Here is a 16,556-nt window from a genome sequence, read left to right on the forward strand (position 1 = left end):
AGTCTCCGTTGTTGGATCAATTTCTGTCTTCATAAATATAAACCTAGGAAGGGATTTACATCCAAACCCTCCAAACATCTTTACCACTGAGGGGTATGGAAAAATACAGAAAGGGGATGAAGTGCTATTCTCTGTTTTGGGTTTTTTTTCCAGAAACATTTCTTCAGGTTCTTGTTTTTTGTCCTGATGGGAGGTCATAAACATTCTGGAAATCTTCATTTTTTCATGGTATGGGAAAATTCTTTCTCTGCAGCTTGACAGATGAACATCTGCAGAGATAAGGAGATGCTGTTGAACTTGACTCGCATAACTCAGAACATTCTGGTTCATGGCCAGGGGTTTGCCTATCTAGCCCAGTTCTGGGAAACAGTACCAGAGGTGTGAAAACACCCTTTATGCCAATAGCAGGAACATGACTAAAAATGTTTTCCCACTACTACCATTTCTGTTCGAGTACTTGTACATATTTTTATTTAACCTTAGGAATACAGACTTTGTCACATATAAATAAATCACATTTTAAACATCAGTTCTGGTTGTCCGTCTGGAAGGTATCAGAGTTGCTGGGGTTAGTATGGTTGATTACTGTTATGTGACACACAAAGTTAAATGAGATATTTTCCCAGCCTCTTTACCTTGTTTTCTGAGTTGCGGTGATACCAAATAATGTGCTTTACATATGTCTCTCTAGGGTCTGATCACCTTCGAGAGAAAGATGGACTATGGGCTGTGCTAGTTTGGCTTTCAATCCTAGCAGCTCGAAAGCAGAGCGTGGAGGAGATCGTCAGGGATCACTGGACAAAATTTGGCCGGCACTACTACTGCAGGTGAGAAAAATAAGGAAAGGGTGCAGGAAGTTATGCAGTTCATAGGACAATTCTGCTACAAGTGTGGCTTGTTTAGCTGTGCTTAGCTGAATTTAGGTGTGCCTTTGCTGTGTCCACAGAATGAAAATTTTCCACACATTGCCACTCTTCTGTAGGCAGGTTTTTTCCGATGAGTAAGTGGCAGCAGAAGTTATTTACTTACTGAAGGAGCAGCATGTATATGTCACTTCTAGTATATGAGTAATTGAATTTTCAGATGTAGAATGGCAGAAAGATTTGAATTATTTACTTGTGGAATCTGTAGGCACAGCAAAATCAAAATCTTAGCAAGATTTACTCCTGTATTTGTTTCTGTATGTGCTTCTGTGTTAGAAGAGAACTTCTGCTTTTGGTGAGACCTGGAACTATGCCTATTTCTAATTCAGGAGAACTCCTCCAAAGATCCGAACATTTACTTATTTTTATTAAGGTCTCAAAAGGGTGAATTCTAACTGTCATTTACATCTTAGCTTCCGCTTGTCTTTTTCTCTCAGAATAGACTTAATCCAGAGGAGTTCACATATATGTAAGGCCTTTTGCACACAGCGGTGCCTCAAAACTTGTAGCAAAGTTTTCTCTTATTTCCCTTGGCTGTTGAGCACTGCACTGATTGTGTCCTTAATTTGGAAAAGATAGCTGTGCACTGATGTTTTCTATGCTGCTTTAGAAACTGCGTTTTCTAAATGATTTCTGTTGACTCAGAGTCAGGTGGCCAGTGTATAACTGTAGTGCACACACGTAATAGTCAAATTGCACAGAACTTGCATACCTGTGCTGGTTTGATTTGCAGTCAAATCGAACTTTGATTTTTGAAATAAGAACTAAATTGCTAATTGTGAGTATATTGAGTTCTGTGACAGCAGAACTCTTTTCTCAGGTGTAGGGGACTTACTTCTTGGTTCTACTTTTTTTTTTTTTTTTTAATATATGTGCAAGGTTTGATTATGAAGCACTGGAACCCAGAACAGCATATTTCATAATGAGAGACCTGGAAGCTTTGATCACTGACAAATCGTTCAGCCATCAGCAGTTTGCTGTGGGTAACAATATCTACAGTGTGGAAAGAACAGACAGCTTTGAGTACATAGATCCTGTGGATGGCACTGTGACCAAAAGACAGGTATGGCTCTGTAGTGATGGAGTAGCAAGGTTTTGCAACTGTCATATTGTCTCTAGCAGTGTTGTTTTTAACAGTCAGCTGGCAAGCCTCTCCGTTTATTTATAGGATGGTGTTTTCTTTGCTCTGATAGATGCCGCATTTCCTACTTAAGATAAGTTCGGTCTGGATAAGATAATCCACCTCTGGTTTCGCTTGCACTTGCTTTGCATAACTGGAGGCAGAAGTGTCACAGAGAATGTAGGAGGGGATGGAGTCCCTGTTGACAGCAATGCATGTATAGGGAGGGTTCCCTTTCCTGAACAATTCAAAAGTGTCATGTAGAAAGACAGTCTTTCCTTTTTCTGTTCTCTATCTGAAATCTCCATTTGCTATACATTACAAAAAAAATTTAAAATGTTCTTGCTCTTGCTGACCCACGGGATTTGCATAATTAAGGCACATTATCTGTTGTAGCCAATAGCATGCAGAAGACTTTAGTGGATTGTACCATATGTGGGCACATTTGACTTCTCTAGCCCAAATGACCTGTTCTGTGTTCCTTCTGGGCTGTGTCCATAATGAGATTCCTTAGCTATCAAGAACTGTAGTTCAAACTGTGCCTTCAGTGTTTTTAAATTCAGTGTGCTCAAAACTAACCACGTACTTTTGCCAGGTATAAATGCATATTCAAACATCTTGAATATGTGCCATGACTCATATTAAAATGTGTTTTGATTTTATGCTTTTTATTTTTATTGTCCTAGTTTCTCTGGTTTGTAAATTACTTGACCTGACTAGACCCTAACAAATGATACTACACGCCATTAAAACTACTGTCATGCCATTATGCTCAGTCTTTATAGTTTCCATTCATCGTTGCATCCAGATAATACAAGCAGCCCACCTGCCACCAAGCTACTCTCTTTGTGCATATTACTGCTGAAACAAGATATGAGGATATTGTCATATCCAAGTCCACTGGAAAAGTACAGGCACAGCAGACTTGTGGCCCTTGTACTTTTAAAAAACTCCTTGCGAATTTTCAGTGCACTGTTCATCCCCTTAATTTTCATCCAAAGCCCTTGTCCTAAATTGGATTACAATTACTAATCACATCACCATGTAACACAAATAGAGAAACATGACTTGGCCTGTTTTCAGATGGAGTCTGAAAGTGAGCCCATAAAACCTGAAAGCGTGTCTTTTCATAGGGAGAAGCATGTATTTATTGAGAGCACAGTTCAACCAGCTTGTCTTTTGGCAAGGACACGTTCCTGGCTCTGTGTGTCTGCAGCCTCAGTGGGATTCTCTGAGCACAGTGAAATAAGAGAGGACATTGATCCGTGCAAATGAAACAACAGTCCACTGCTGCCATTTTCCTCAGGTAGCTTGCTCTTCATGTAAATACAGATGTCCCTTTCTGACTGTCATGAGCTTCATGCAGGTTTTCCAGCTAGATTTTCAGGAAGCTGTTCAAAGTTTTGTTCCCCAGTAGGAAGGGGAGAGATTTATATTCAATGTAATTGCACTGTCTCATAAATGAGAAGTTGGCTGCATGATAATTCATCAGTGTTAATAAACAGCAGGTTCAGAAAACAAAGACAGCAACAACAAAATAGGCAGCCAACAGCATGCCCCGACTGTGGCTTCTAATTCGTTCTGACTGTTGAAACTCATGAATATTGTTTATCACAGTGCAATAATAAGGCATGAAATTAAATGAAACGTTCTGCTGTTCTTGCAGACTGTTTTCATTTTTAAAGTCCTATTGTGCTAGCTTTTGTGCACATGAGCACGTAACAGTTGCAAGGCAGAAACGGGACCAGCTGCATTTTTGTGTGAAATTTGAATTAGAAGGACGAGAACTACAGGTTGCCCATTTTAATGGTTAACTTTGAGCTCTTTAATGAAGGGTTCTTACATTCTGAGATTCACAGAATAAAACTCTGGAGCTTTGTTATTAGAAGTTTGTTAATGTGTTCTTGCTCCTGTGTTAGATTTGGGATGCAAAGGATTCCGCTTGTTGTCTTAGTTTTTTTGTATTTCAGTTTGAGCAAGGGTCAGGAGCCAGGCACTGGAAAAGCTGGAAAAAAGTTACTATGACTAACTCTCCAGAGATAAGGCAAAAATTCTTCTCTGTTCAGAATGATATTTCAGTTGTGTATCAGCAATAAGGTATTTCTCATCACAGTAGTGAGTGTGGCCTGCTATGCCTGTGGGACACTCAAAGGTCAATAGAAGAGCAAATAAAAATTGTGATAATCTCAGTATTTTGAAGTAAAAGTATAGCCATTTCACATGCTCCTAATTTATGTGCATTTCCTATGTCTAGTATGTTGCTGCTAGGCTAGAGTTTCTATTGGTATTACTCCCTGCTCTTTAACAATGTTTTTCTGAAATCCTGAGGTATTTTGGTCTGTTTGCTCCTCAGTCTTGTTCATGCTAATTTATTTTTATTTATTTAATTATGAAATTGTTAACTGGAAAAAACCCAAACCACTGGAAACCAAGCTACATAGTACAATATGTAATAGGCTTAGTTTCTGAGTGCTTCATAGATACTAATACATCGGTAGGCTGTTTAGCTGGATTGTAATGTAAAAGAAGGAAATCCCTGTGAAGCTCCATCTTAATCATATCATCTTCAAAGTCAGTGGGTTAACCATGGAACATAATTTTATTTCAGCGTTTCCACACAGCTCATTAATATCCATTAGCAGGCCCAATTTGCCTAAAATAAATATCTGCAGATGTTCAGTGTGGGAGTGTACTGAACCTTTTCATCTGCTTCCTCCAAGAAAAAAATAATCTGTTCCCATAAGAAAACATTATTCTTGTGACAAATAGTGTGTCCTATTTTATTTAAACTGGAAGTTATTCTGTTCGCTGGGCTTTTCAGTGTGTTACTCTTCTTTTTTCCTCTCTTTAATAAAATGTTATATTTCATGGAGCTGACATTCCCTATATAGTAAATAGCAAATATGTGGCTTTAAATTAATGGAGTTTATGTCAGGTGAAAAAAGACCGTCATAACAAACAGTAAGTAGGCTGCTTGCAATTTCACCAGCTTGCTTTGACGTTGCTGACCACAAAAGCTCAAAAACGTCAAAAAGGAAACTTTTATGTGTTAGACTGTATTCTGTAACAAGTGGGGAAAACCAGTTTGGTTTTGTCTTTACAAGAGATGCAGAGTTGCAGGTTATTCTCCAGGCAATGCTGTTTTATATTTATTTGGTAACAGTGTTTTTGGCTGGGGTTTTTGGCTTTAACGAATCTTTGTAACTCACAGCTTTTAGGTATAATTTCCAGAAAACAATGAGGAATATAAAAATTTAATAGCTCTCGTTAATTTGTGTGGCCTTCATGAGTTAAATTCTTTGTTAGTGCTTACATCACTGTTTCCAAGGGGCAATCAAAAGTCAGATTTTTTGCTGCTAGGCTCTCTGAAAAATGATTTACACTAAATCTCCAAGTGCAAATACCGTGATTTGAAGGTTGACTTTGACAGTCTAGCTCTAAAAGCCATAGCATATGATTTCTCCCTGGCACTTAGGATTGTTTTTAAGGAGTACGGCCACTGTTTCTCTGTAATTCCCTTTTACAGACTATTTTCAGCTGTATGGCAGGAATCCTAGTCTTACATATACAAACATGCCTGAGGAAACAAAGGTTTCTACTTAGACTTTAGCATATTGGAGCACTGTGTTGCTAACATCAGTGTCTTCTCAAGCTGCTGATAAAACTGGAAGAGTAAAATGCTTCTCGCTTAATTATCTTCTCTCATTTTTAAACAGAAGTAGCAAGGATCTCAGTTTATCCACTAGGCATTTGCCAACAGCAGCACTAAAAGGGGAAATAAAGTTCAGTGGCATAACAAAGGTGGCGCTTAGCCTAAGGGTACCATTCCAGAAAGGGAACTAGACTGCGTGTTAGTGCAGAATTGGTAGAGTATTGAAACACTACAACTATTTAACTGTGAAATTTAGTCCTTTGGCCTTAATGACCTTCCAGAAAGACTGTTGACTGTGGATCCAAGTCTGTGGTTGGTAGAAGAATGTGTTCATATATACAGTATGGAAGGAGAGAGGAGGGAAGAAAAAAAGAGGGGAAGATGGGACCAAAGAGCAAATTCACAGTTAAATAAAATAATAAATCCTTTTTATTCTACAGACAGTTAATGGACATTAATTAGTGTACTTTAAATTAATTTAACAGCTTAAGTTAACTTTTGCAAGTTAAGGGAAATGGAAAGTTAAGGCACGTGGAAAATAAGGAGTTAGTGGTGACAGCCAGCACGGCTTCACTAAGGGCAAAGTCATGCCTGACAAATTGATGGCCTTCTACGATGACGTTTCAGTGTTGGTGGACTGGGTAAGGGCAACTGATGTCATCTGCCTGGACTTGTGCAAAGCATTTGACACTATTCCACATGACATCCCTGTCTCTAAATTGGAGAGACATGGATTTGATGGATAGACCACTTGGTGGATAAGGAACTGACTAGATGGCAGCACTCAAAGAGTTTCGGTCAACAGCTTGATGTCCAAGTGCTGAACAGTGACTAGTGGTGTTCCTCAGGGTTTGGTATTGGGACCGGTGCTGTTTAACGTCTTTGTCAGCAACATTGACAGTGGGATTGAGTGCACCCTCAGCAAGATTGCCAATCAAGCTGTGTGGCGTGGTTGGCATGCTGGAGGAAAGGGATGCCATCTAGAGGGACCTGGACAGGCTTGAGAGGTGGGCCTGTGCAAACTGCATGAAGTTTAACAAGGCCAAGTGCAAGGTCCTGCACTTGGGTTGGGACAATCCCATGCACAAATACAGTTTGGGCGGAGAATGGATTGAGGAGAAGGACTTGGGGCTGTTGGTAGACAAGAAGCTCAGCATGAGCTGGCAATGTGCGCTTGCAGCCCAGAAAGCCAACCGCATCCTGGGCTGCATCAAAAGAAGTGTGACCAGCAGGTCAAGGGAGGTGATTCTACCCCTCTATTCTGCTTTAGTGAGACCCCACCTGGAGTACTGCTTCCAGCTCTGGAGTCCTCAGCACAGGAAGCACATGGACCTTTTGGAGCAAGTCCAGAGAAGGGCCATGAAGATGTTCAGAGGGTGGGAGCACCTCTCCTATGAATACAGTCTGAGAGAGTTCGGGTTGTTCACCCTGGAGAAGAGAAGGCTCCAGGGAGAGCTTATATCAGCCTTCTAGTACCTAAAGGGGGCCTACTGGAGAAATGGGGAGGGACTATCAGGGAGTGCAGTGATAGGACAGGGGGTACAATTTTAGACTGAAAGAGGGGAGACTTAGATTAGATATTAGGAAAAAATTCTTTACTGTGAGGGTGGTGAGACAGGTGAACAGGTTGCACAGGGAAGTTGTGGATGCCCCATCCCTGGAAGCATTCAAGACCAGCTGCATGGGGCTTTGAGCAACCTGGTCTAGTGGGAGGTGTCCCTGCCCATGGCAGAGGAGTTGGAACTCGATGATCTTTAAGGTCCTTTCCAACTCTAACCACTCTATGATTCTGAGTTGTACTACAGACTCCTGTTGGAAACCTTGTAATCAGATACTGATGCACGGTCTATAAGGAGTAGCAACCGATCCTGTCTTTTGTATTCACTACTGACAACTTCTTTTTTATTCCTGTAGCTATTTCTTAGGCCACTGATCCTTGCTGATCTTAAAACTATTTCTCAGGCAATTGATTTTGTGCTCTGCCACACAGAGCAGAACAAATCAGCTAAAGAAAATAAAAACAGCTGTAAGAGGATCCCTGTTCGGAGGAGTGGGAGGGAATACACATGGTAATTTCTAGTCTTTAGAGAAGGAAAAAAGAGTAATAAAAGAGTTGTCCAAAGTTTCAGTGAAAGAATAATTGCACTCAAATGGGTCTTAATTTCATTTTTTATTTTAAAGCAGTGAATTGTGATTTGTAAATATATTGCCACCTTACATATATGCTGCTCCTCTTTTTCCCATAGGGGCTGCGAATTATTTTTTCAGATGCATCCAGGCTTATCTTTAGAATGAGTGCTTCTAGCCATGTGAGAGCTACTCTCCGGATCTATGCAGAGAGTTATGAAAAGGATCCTAGCCAACACAACAAGGAACCACAGGTAATGCAAAAACATTGTAAAAAGTTGATAAGTAATTCACTTCCTCTGCAATAAAAATAGCTACAGGCTTTCATTTTTAATCAGAAGGAACACTCAGCACTTTGACCCCTGTTTACTGTATTTGTGGATTATTTCCCTAATCATGTGGCTGTACACATTTTGAAGCAGGACCAACAGTTTAATACATGTTTATGCAGTGTCTAACACAACAGGAATGTCAAGAGTTGAGATTGCCTGGTCATAAATGCTGGGCAGTGACTTTTATTCTGTTAAGAGAAGACACGCTAATTTATTTTTCACTCATTTTTTTTTGTAGGTGTTGTAATCTGAGTTATAGAACAATAAAAAAACCCAGGTTATCTGAGGAACACTTAGTTATGGCATCCCAGGGATTCCTCACGATGAGAGTACAGTTAGGAAATATGGATGCCAGAGTGTAAATAATGTAGGGATTCCTTGTAAGGGAAGAACTTGCAGCTGTCTGAGAATTATATCATAACCAGACTCTTCCCTAAGAAGAGTGAAGGTTGAGAGCAAGTTGCAGTATAGTTCAGCACATGCCTAAAACAATTCATAATGTAAATCACATTTTGAACTCTCTGTTTTTTCCCAATATAACACCTTTACGCTGTGATATGCAACAAGAGAGGACTAAGGATGTTTTGTGGAAGAGAGGATAAGCATTTGGTTTGTAGTAAATCAAAACCCTGTAGTTTGAAGTCCCATGTAGTTGTGTATTCATGACTGGAATGCGAATACAAATTTCCTGAAACATAAATGCTGTTAAATGCATTTGAACCCTAGGTAAATGTTTGACTTTGGTTTTTTACCAGATTCCCACCATAAACTGAGCAAGTTTCTTCTTATGCTGTTAAACAATTGTCTATCAGTCATGAAAAGTGCTTCATTTTTTCCGGAAATATTGCAGAGTCCATTCCTGCAGATATGATCTATTCATTTTATTTGATTTTTTCTTAAAGTAACAGTTTGCATCCTTAGTTACTCCTTGAATGGAATATGTATAGTGTTAAGCCTCCAACAGAATAAAGGACCATTTTTTAGCAATTTTATTGTTTTTCTGTGCTCCCAAATTTAGCCACCTAGCAGGGCCGTAAATATATTTTGACCAAGGAAGAACATTACTGCAACCCCATTTGCACTTGCTACTGCATTGGGTTTATGTGGCAAGGTTTTGGTAGTGGCAGGGGGCTGCAGGGATGAATTCTGTGAGAAGACACCAGAAGCTGCTCCTGTGTTGAACAGAGCCGTTTCCAGTTGGGTCCTAGATGGACCTACCGCTGGCCAAAGCTGAGCCAATCAGTGATGTTGGTAGCCCCTCTGTGATAAGATATTTAGGAGGGGTAAGAAACACAGAAACACAGCAGCAGGGAGGGAGGAGTGAGAATATGTGGGAGAAACAACTATGCAGACATCAAGGTCAGTGAAGAATGGGAGGGGGAGTGATAGAGGGGCTTGGTGGGCACCTGGTGGCCAGCCCAAGGTCACCGCACCACAGCTGTGTCAAATTTTGTTACAGCACAAATTATTTATCAGTCCCAATTATGCTGACCATTTTAAATATGGTTCTTTATGCTGTGTAGGCAAGGCGTAGATAAAATGAAAATAAGTCATGGTAAGAGGTAGACTAAGAGTTCATTTTAGAGCTTTGCAGTGGACTTAGAGTAACCTTGTGACACAAAAAGTATGATCTGACCGTGTTTCCTGTCTAATGAATCCCAACAAAAAAATACTAGAAGACAACAGAGGATATACTTGCAGCATTCATCTAGCTAAACTTTTGACTAATTACAAATGAGAGCATGCCTGTTAAAATTGAATCCTTTTTGCATTAAGAGATTGTCCTACTTTACTTGTTACCAGATATGCAATATGAGATAAGTGACGTGCTGGAAGACTTTAAGATTGTGTGCCTCCTAAAGTAACCTGCAATCAATGCCAAGTATTTAACATGTTTTTTCAAATAAGTGGAAAATAGCAAATGTTCTCGGTGCATTTTCCACTTGTGAAGAGACTAGATTGAGAGCGCAGAGGCCATTCTCAGAAAATAAGGAATGTGCAGCCCTTCTGTTATGTTTCATCTCTGTTCTGCATGGGTTTGCTTGAGAAAGGTACATAAAGTCCACTGCAAGGTCTAGTGACCTCACCGGCAACACAGACTGTGTCCAGGGAGCACCAAGAATGGGGCTGCTGCACAAAGTGATAGGAGCCAAGCACCCAGAGCAGCTACAGCACAGATAGTGCCCTTGGTGTCCAGGGGACATTCCCACAGCAGGCAAGTAGAGCAGGCAGAGCAAGGCTCTGGTAACAAGGTCCATTGTCCATCCCAGAGAAGGGAAGTGGTGGGTCAGGTTCAGGGTCCCTCTGGAGCAGCAGGAGATGGGACCAGAGACCGACAAGGCAACAGCATGTGTCTCCACCCAGGAGACAAGCTACGATGTACATCCAGGGGGTCCTTCAGGGAGAGAAGCTACCTCTAGCACAGGTCCGAGTTCCACCCATGCAGCAGAGCCAGAGATGAGTCTGGAGGCAAGCGACCCTACAGCATGGCTCCAGCAGGGACTGACACCCATGGGGCAGGCTGAAATGGACCATGTGAGCCCACGGGCAGGTTGCCAGGGGCAGTTCTCAGGGGAGACTGGGCAGGGCCAGTAGGCTTCAGGGCTTTTGGAGTCTGGTCTTTTATTCTGGACACCAAAGGGGTCTGTTATTCCTAGGGACAGAAAAAAGGCTGGAAATTTTTTTTTCTATACGTGTATCAGAGCCTGTCTGATTGTTACACTTTTGGCTGCTTATCAAGGATATTTAGTAGTGAACAGATAATCCCAGGGGTAGAAATGTCATTGCCTTGAAACTTGTAGCAGGGACTTTCCCGCGTTCATGCAATGCAGACAGACATGTTAACATCCAGACTGCTTCGGGAATTACATAGTACTGTAAAAAACCTTCTCGACTCTTGCCATGTGTGCAGAATCTGCGACAAATTGCAGTTTCATCTAGAGTAACTCAATAAATTCTTTCTCTGTTTTCTCATTGTATGGTATTGCACAGTTCCTACTGCTCCTCTTACCTTGCCCTGGCGGGATACATTGCCAACAACATGAGGGCATTCGAAACTGCAAGGTCATAGATTGTGTCCTGCAGGCAGATGGTGGATTTCAAGGGAGTACATAATTTGATTTCAGTTGATCCTCATGTTAGTACAATAGTAATTAAAAATTTCTCAGGAGAACATCTGATAATCTTCAGTGAAATATGTGGAAGAGTGTGAATAGCAAATCCCCTTTTCAGAAAATAGCATTGCTAGGGAGGGGCAGCATAGTTTTCCTGATACTGTAGTTCCTTTATTGTTTAGTTTGATTTGAGATTCATTCTGACACGTTTACATCTAGAACAACTATGACAGATTTGAAGTTTTAAGTACTTTGTTTCCTATTTACTTTCAGTAACAGGGGCATAGTCAACATATTTATAAGTGACTAGTTATTCAAAGAGCAGTGATGTAAAGAAGTATGTAAAGTATGTACCTTATATATAGTATTTAAGGAAATGGTTTCATTTGGGATTAAAGCTTATTTTTCTCTAAGTATAGTTGATCTTTGTAATTGGGAAGATGACTACATGTAGCTTCTGTATCATTGCACTCTGCCTAGAAGAGCTGATCAGGAAAAACTCTCTTCCATACTTTTTATATCATAAACCAAGTCAAAATTATTTGATGATTGGCTGCTTAAGTAAATACTTGGTTGCTTCTGTGTTATTGGACCACCTTCTTCCTGTACCTTCTTTTCATGGTTTACATAGAGAAGTGGAAGATGAATGCTTTGCATTGCTCCATGTTTTTTCCTGGTGACAATTCCAGGCAGTACCTGAAACAAAGGGCACAATTACCTTGAGACATCCTTTTGGCTCTTTTTCACAAGAAATGAAATCTCTCTGTTTTGATAGACAGCTCATTTATATTGGAAGTTACAGTGCCATTTTTTGGTATCATTATGGTAATTAGCCTGAGTTTGCCTCACATCAGCATCTTTTTTTTTTTTTTTCTTTTGGCTCTTTCTTTCAGACAAAGCTTTTTCCAAAATTAATCAGGCAACTTTTCAGCAGCTTTCAAGTTTTTCTAGTTTGCTTCTGTTCTCTTTGATAGTGCAACTGCTGATGGTGAATATTCCACAGATGAGCAGAAATCTAAACCAGACCTTCCAATATGTGTGCTGAAACATGCATATTGTCCTGAAACACCAGTATGACATTGTGGCACTTTCCGTGTTAATTGATTACTGAGACATACTGTAAAGACGCATGTACGAGTACATTTGTTTTTAAAAGAACCTGTTCACTTGAGGTGGATGGAATTAATCATTCACATTAGAGGTGCTGTACTGCTGTGGATGACCATAACAAAAGGTTGGACCAGACGATCTTTAGAGGTACCTTCCAACCTGGGCTGTTCTATGATGAATCTTGTCCAGAATAAAATTTGGACAAAGATCTGTAACAATGCTCAATATATCATCCAGGTTCAACTACCATGAGAGTGCTAGCTCTAGGCCCTACTTTGATTTGATACCAAACAGAAAGCCTGACAAACTCTGAAACACTTTTGGGGCTGCTCAAAGCTGTGCCTTTTATATTTTGCCCCATGGAGCCACTCATGTGAGTGGTGCTCGAGCGAAGTCCTCCTCGTGCTTTGCTGTGCTTCACTTCTGTGTAACTCTTCATGAGTTTTACAGGAAGAGCTGAATTTCATCCCTTACTGCCTTTAAGTGTGTATTTTCCGTCAGAGACATTACACCTTCCATAAGAGCATTCCTGTAACCAGACAGAAGCAAGGCTCGTGAGGACCTTTTGTTCCAATTTATATGCAGGCCAAACAGTAGCTATTAATGAATGTAAGGGTCACCCAAATCTTATTTTAGTAGCGTCTTTCATACAATTAATTAGTAATACCTTCCACCTAGAATAAAATAAGCATAGACAACTGCATGATCAACAACAGGAGTCCAAGAGAAAATAGTAAAATATGCCAATAATTAGAAGTCCGAGGTCATAGATAAATGTGAATAGCAGTGGCTTCTGGCTGTTGAACAATCCATTGAAGGAAGTTGTCAGAAACAGCTTCATGCCTGGGAGATAAGGAACAGCTACTTTTTTTCTTTGAGTAGTTCAGTTCTTCCTATAAGCTAGTATCAACAGAATGGAAAATCAGGAGCAATAAAGAAAAAATGACCATCATTCTCTGTGCAAAGTATATTAAAAAAATTCAATGTAAGCATTTAAAATAATGTAATTTATAGTGTAGTGGTGGTGCAATGTTTAAATGATAACAATAGAAGGAATGAGAATGATTTTAAGAATCAGAAGAAGAAAGGATTTGGAGCTCATGCCTGAAACTTGAAGGCTTATCATTATTTATACAATAATAATAACGCCACCTAGCAATTACAGCTTTTGGTGACTTCAAAGCATTCTGCAAGCATGTTTTTCTAAAAGCTACCTTTATGAACTGGAAAACTAATTGATTCTAAATCTGATAGACAGCTGAGGAGATAGAATTTGGGGTTTGATAGAAGTTCTTAGAGAGGGAAGATGCAGAGATGGAAAACACTTGACACATTATCTATGTTTACAGAGCTCCAAAGAAGGGCTATAGCCCTTCTTTGATGACTTCATGCTGTACTAACCCACTTGTTTATCTCTCTCTAATTTTGAGGCATTAACAATTGTTCTAGGGAAGTGAATTCTTCTGGAACATGTAGTACTATGCTGGCTCTGCTTAGAAATCTGTAGCAAGGTTTGAATGTTTGTTCTGAAATAATTACTGTCTGACGTGTCATTTTGATTATTAGTAATTCAGGTGCCTAAATGCCTATGTAACACACAAGTTTTAGATGATTGGTGCTGGATCTTTGTCCCCAGTTGGACATTTTTTTAATGACTGGCTAATTTGGGTAGCCTTACATTACATCTCTCTGTGCTCCCAGTCTCAAGGAGCAAATGGTTCAGTGTCTAATGTTTTACAAATACTGACATATATATAAATAATTGTCCCTGTGTTCCTAGTGTTCCACACTGTACATTCACTTGGGTGTATGTAAAGCTGAGAAAGCCCAAAATAACACTGGTGGACATGATGCTGAATGCAAAATGCAGATCAGTATGGTAAGAGAAGACTGAGCAAAAGTTTGAGAACTCTAAAACAGAGTTGTAGTTACCTGGTGTTCATTGAAATGTTTGGATCCTATTTGAGGGTATTGCCACTCTCTGAGCTCTTTTTTTTGCTTTATTTTTCCCAGATAAATTCTGGAGAATTCTTTTGACTGATGAGACTGATGGGGCAACTTGGTTTTGAGACTTAGCTTGGCCTGGGAAAAGTGAATTTGAGACCTATGGAAAATGTCTATGCCTAGACTGTGTAAAACTCACCTACATTTGGTTTTCCTAACAAGATTAAAATGTAGGTTTACACAAGGTGTTTCTTGGCATATAGGTGCCCTTTGTCCACCCATTCTGAGAAAAATGTTTTCTAAAGCCAAACTCCAGGCACATGCTGAGCTTTTAACCTGCAAGCATGTACATTTTGGCCCGCCTGAGCCTTTGATAAGCTGGATGTATCATGGGACAAATCTTACCTGAGAACTTGATTAGAAGAAGGGCAGTTCTACGGAATTTTCTTGCAGGGTCACAGGCAGAAAAAAGGCTACATGAGTCAAACAGGAAAGATACAGCTCTTACACTGTGGTACAGATAATTCCCAAGCAAAGGGCTTTTGATCTTTATTTGCCTTATGTTAGATATCTGCTTGTTAGATGTATTTCCTGGTATGAATAGTCATTCCTACAAGTTTCTTTTTTGGAGGTATATTACTAAAGCAATATTCTGATATGTCAGTTCTGTTAGTTTCCAGTTCTTAAATTTTATCTAAAGGATAACATGCCGTATCTCCCAAACAGTTAAAGGAGATAAATTCAGTGTTAAGGTACAGAGAGATTGCAGTTGCCGTTTTGAGTTGACATGTCAATAGTAAAGTTTTACAATTTCTTAAGTAGAAAGAACTATTTGAAAAATATTTTTAAATCAAGTTCTCTTTAAGATATAGAAGTTTTTCTAGACTCATACTAACTGTAAATGATTGCTGCCTAAGATTTATGTTTTGTGACTGAAATATAAACTATTCATTGCAGAGATAAAGGAGTTTTTAAAAGGCAAATACAGCTCTAGTTCCTCGTTATCCTGCTCTGTTTTTGCCATTCTGAAGAGAATGCTCTTCTGGGTTTTTTACATCTGCAGAAGGAAGAAAGTGTACTTAAATTGAAGTGTGAAAGGACAGAACTAAAATAGGACCTTCTCTGTTGAGAGGTGTGATAGTAACAAGGAGAATATTAAGTAGTAATTGGAATCGCTTGGCAAGAGAGCAGCAGCTAAATTGTTTATGTAAATGGATATCACATAAACTCGTTTGATTTTGTGTTTTGTTCAAAGTATTGTATAGAGCTTTGTTTGGGTTTGGTTTTATTCTTCAGAGTGCGTTTGTTGCTTAAGAAAGCAAGGTCAAGTAAAGCTGGTTGGTAGGGTTGATTGTTTTAGATTTTTAGATTAAATAGGGAAGAGATTTCTCTAGGGGAGTGCCAGAGGGACTTCAGATGCTTTGGTCTTCTTTCAGTTCTCCTTAATCCATGGTGCTGGAAGGAAGGAATGATATGGTCCAGACCTTATAAATTGGCACATTTTAATATTTACTTTTGCAGTATTTGCCCAGAGATGTGAATTTGTGCTCCGCATATTAATCTCCTCTAAGCATGTTTGACTTTAATGGACTTGTATTCTGCTTCAATGATTATTCAGTAGATAGATATCTACAAATATGGAGCTTTTTGAACAGTAACATGTCAGACTGCTCACAGTTGTGCATAACTAAGTTTGATCACAAACTCACTTGACATCAATGGCATTCATGGTGTTACTCCATGACTCTGTTTGCACAATTAGTTTTTCTCCTCACTCTTTTGATTTAACCCTCTGACCATTTGTATAAATAAAGCAAACAGCCCATACTGTCAGAACCTTTTAGGTGGCTGAAACAGATTCAAAGTGTTGGTTATGTTAAGCATATTAAAAAGATACCTGTAAATTTAAGCTCTCCAGAATTACTGTCTTGTTTGATTTGATTTGATTTGCTTTTTAAACCTGATAAGTTTAAAGCTAGAATGTGGTTTATTGAAAGAGGTGGCAGGGGGGAGTCTCTGAGGGTCAGAAAATTACCTTACCGGTTTGGTAATCAAAGAAATGATTCTCCGAACAGAAGGTTTTCACACAAAACTCAGGTTTGCCAGTTTATCTTTGCATATCATTTAATTAAATGAGAGAAGATTCAGTTGCCATTTGAAAAGTTATAAATTACTTGATTTTCATATGGTACTATCATAGTTGTTATCTGCACTCACCCATCTGGGCAGTTTCAT

The 16,556-nt window shown here is 39.5% G+C and overlaps 1 protein-coding gene across 1 annotated transcript in view; it reads left to right on the forward strand.

The window, feature by feature from the left end:
- Nucleotides 1-16,556, forward strand: part of PGM5 (phosphoglucomutase 5) — a 73,569-nt gene that overhangs the window by 53,945 nt on the left and 3,068 nt on the right. The window contains exons 8-10 of the mRNA XM_074165765.1: nucleotides 692-827; nucleotides 1,803-1,986; nucleotides 7,942-8,076. Coding sequence (XP_074021866.1) covers nucleotides 692-827; nucleotides 1,803-1,986; nucleotides 7,942-8,076 — 455 coding nt within the window. The remainder of the gene's footprint in view (nucleotides 1-691; nucleotides 828-1,802; nucleotides 1,987-7,941; nucleotides 8,077-16,556) is intronic.

The sequence above is a fragment of the Numenius arquata genome, chromosome Z (assembly GCF_964106895.1).
Source record: "Numenius arquata chromosome Z, bNumArq3.hap1.1, whole genome shotgun sequence".
Taxonomy (NCBI): Eukaryota; Metazoa; Chordata; class Aves; order Charadriiformes; family Scolopacidae; genus Numenius; species Numenius arquata.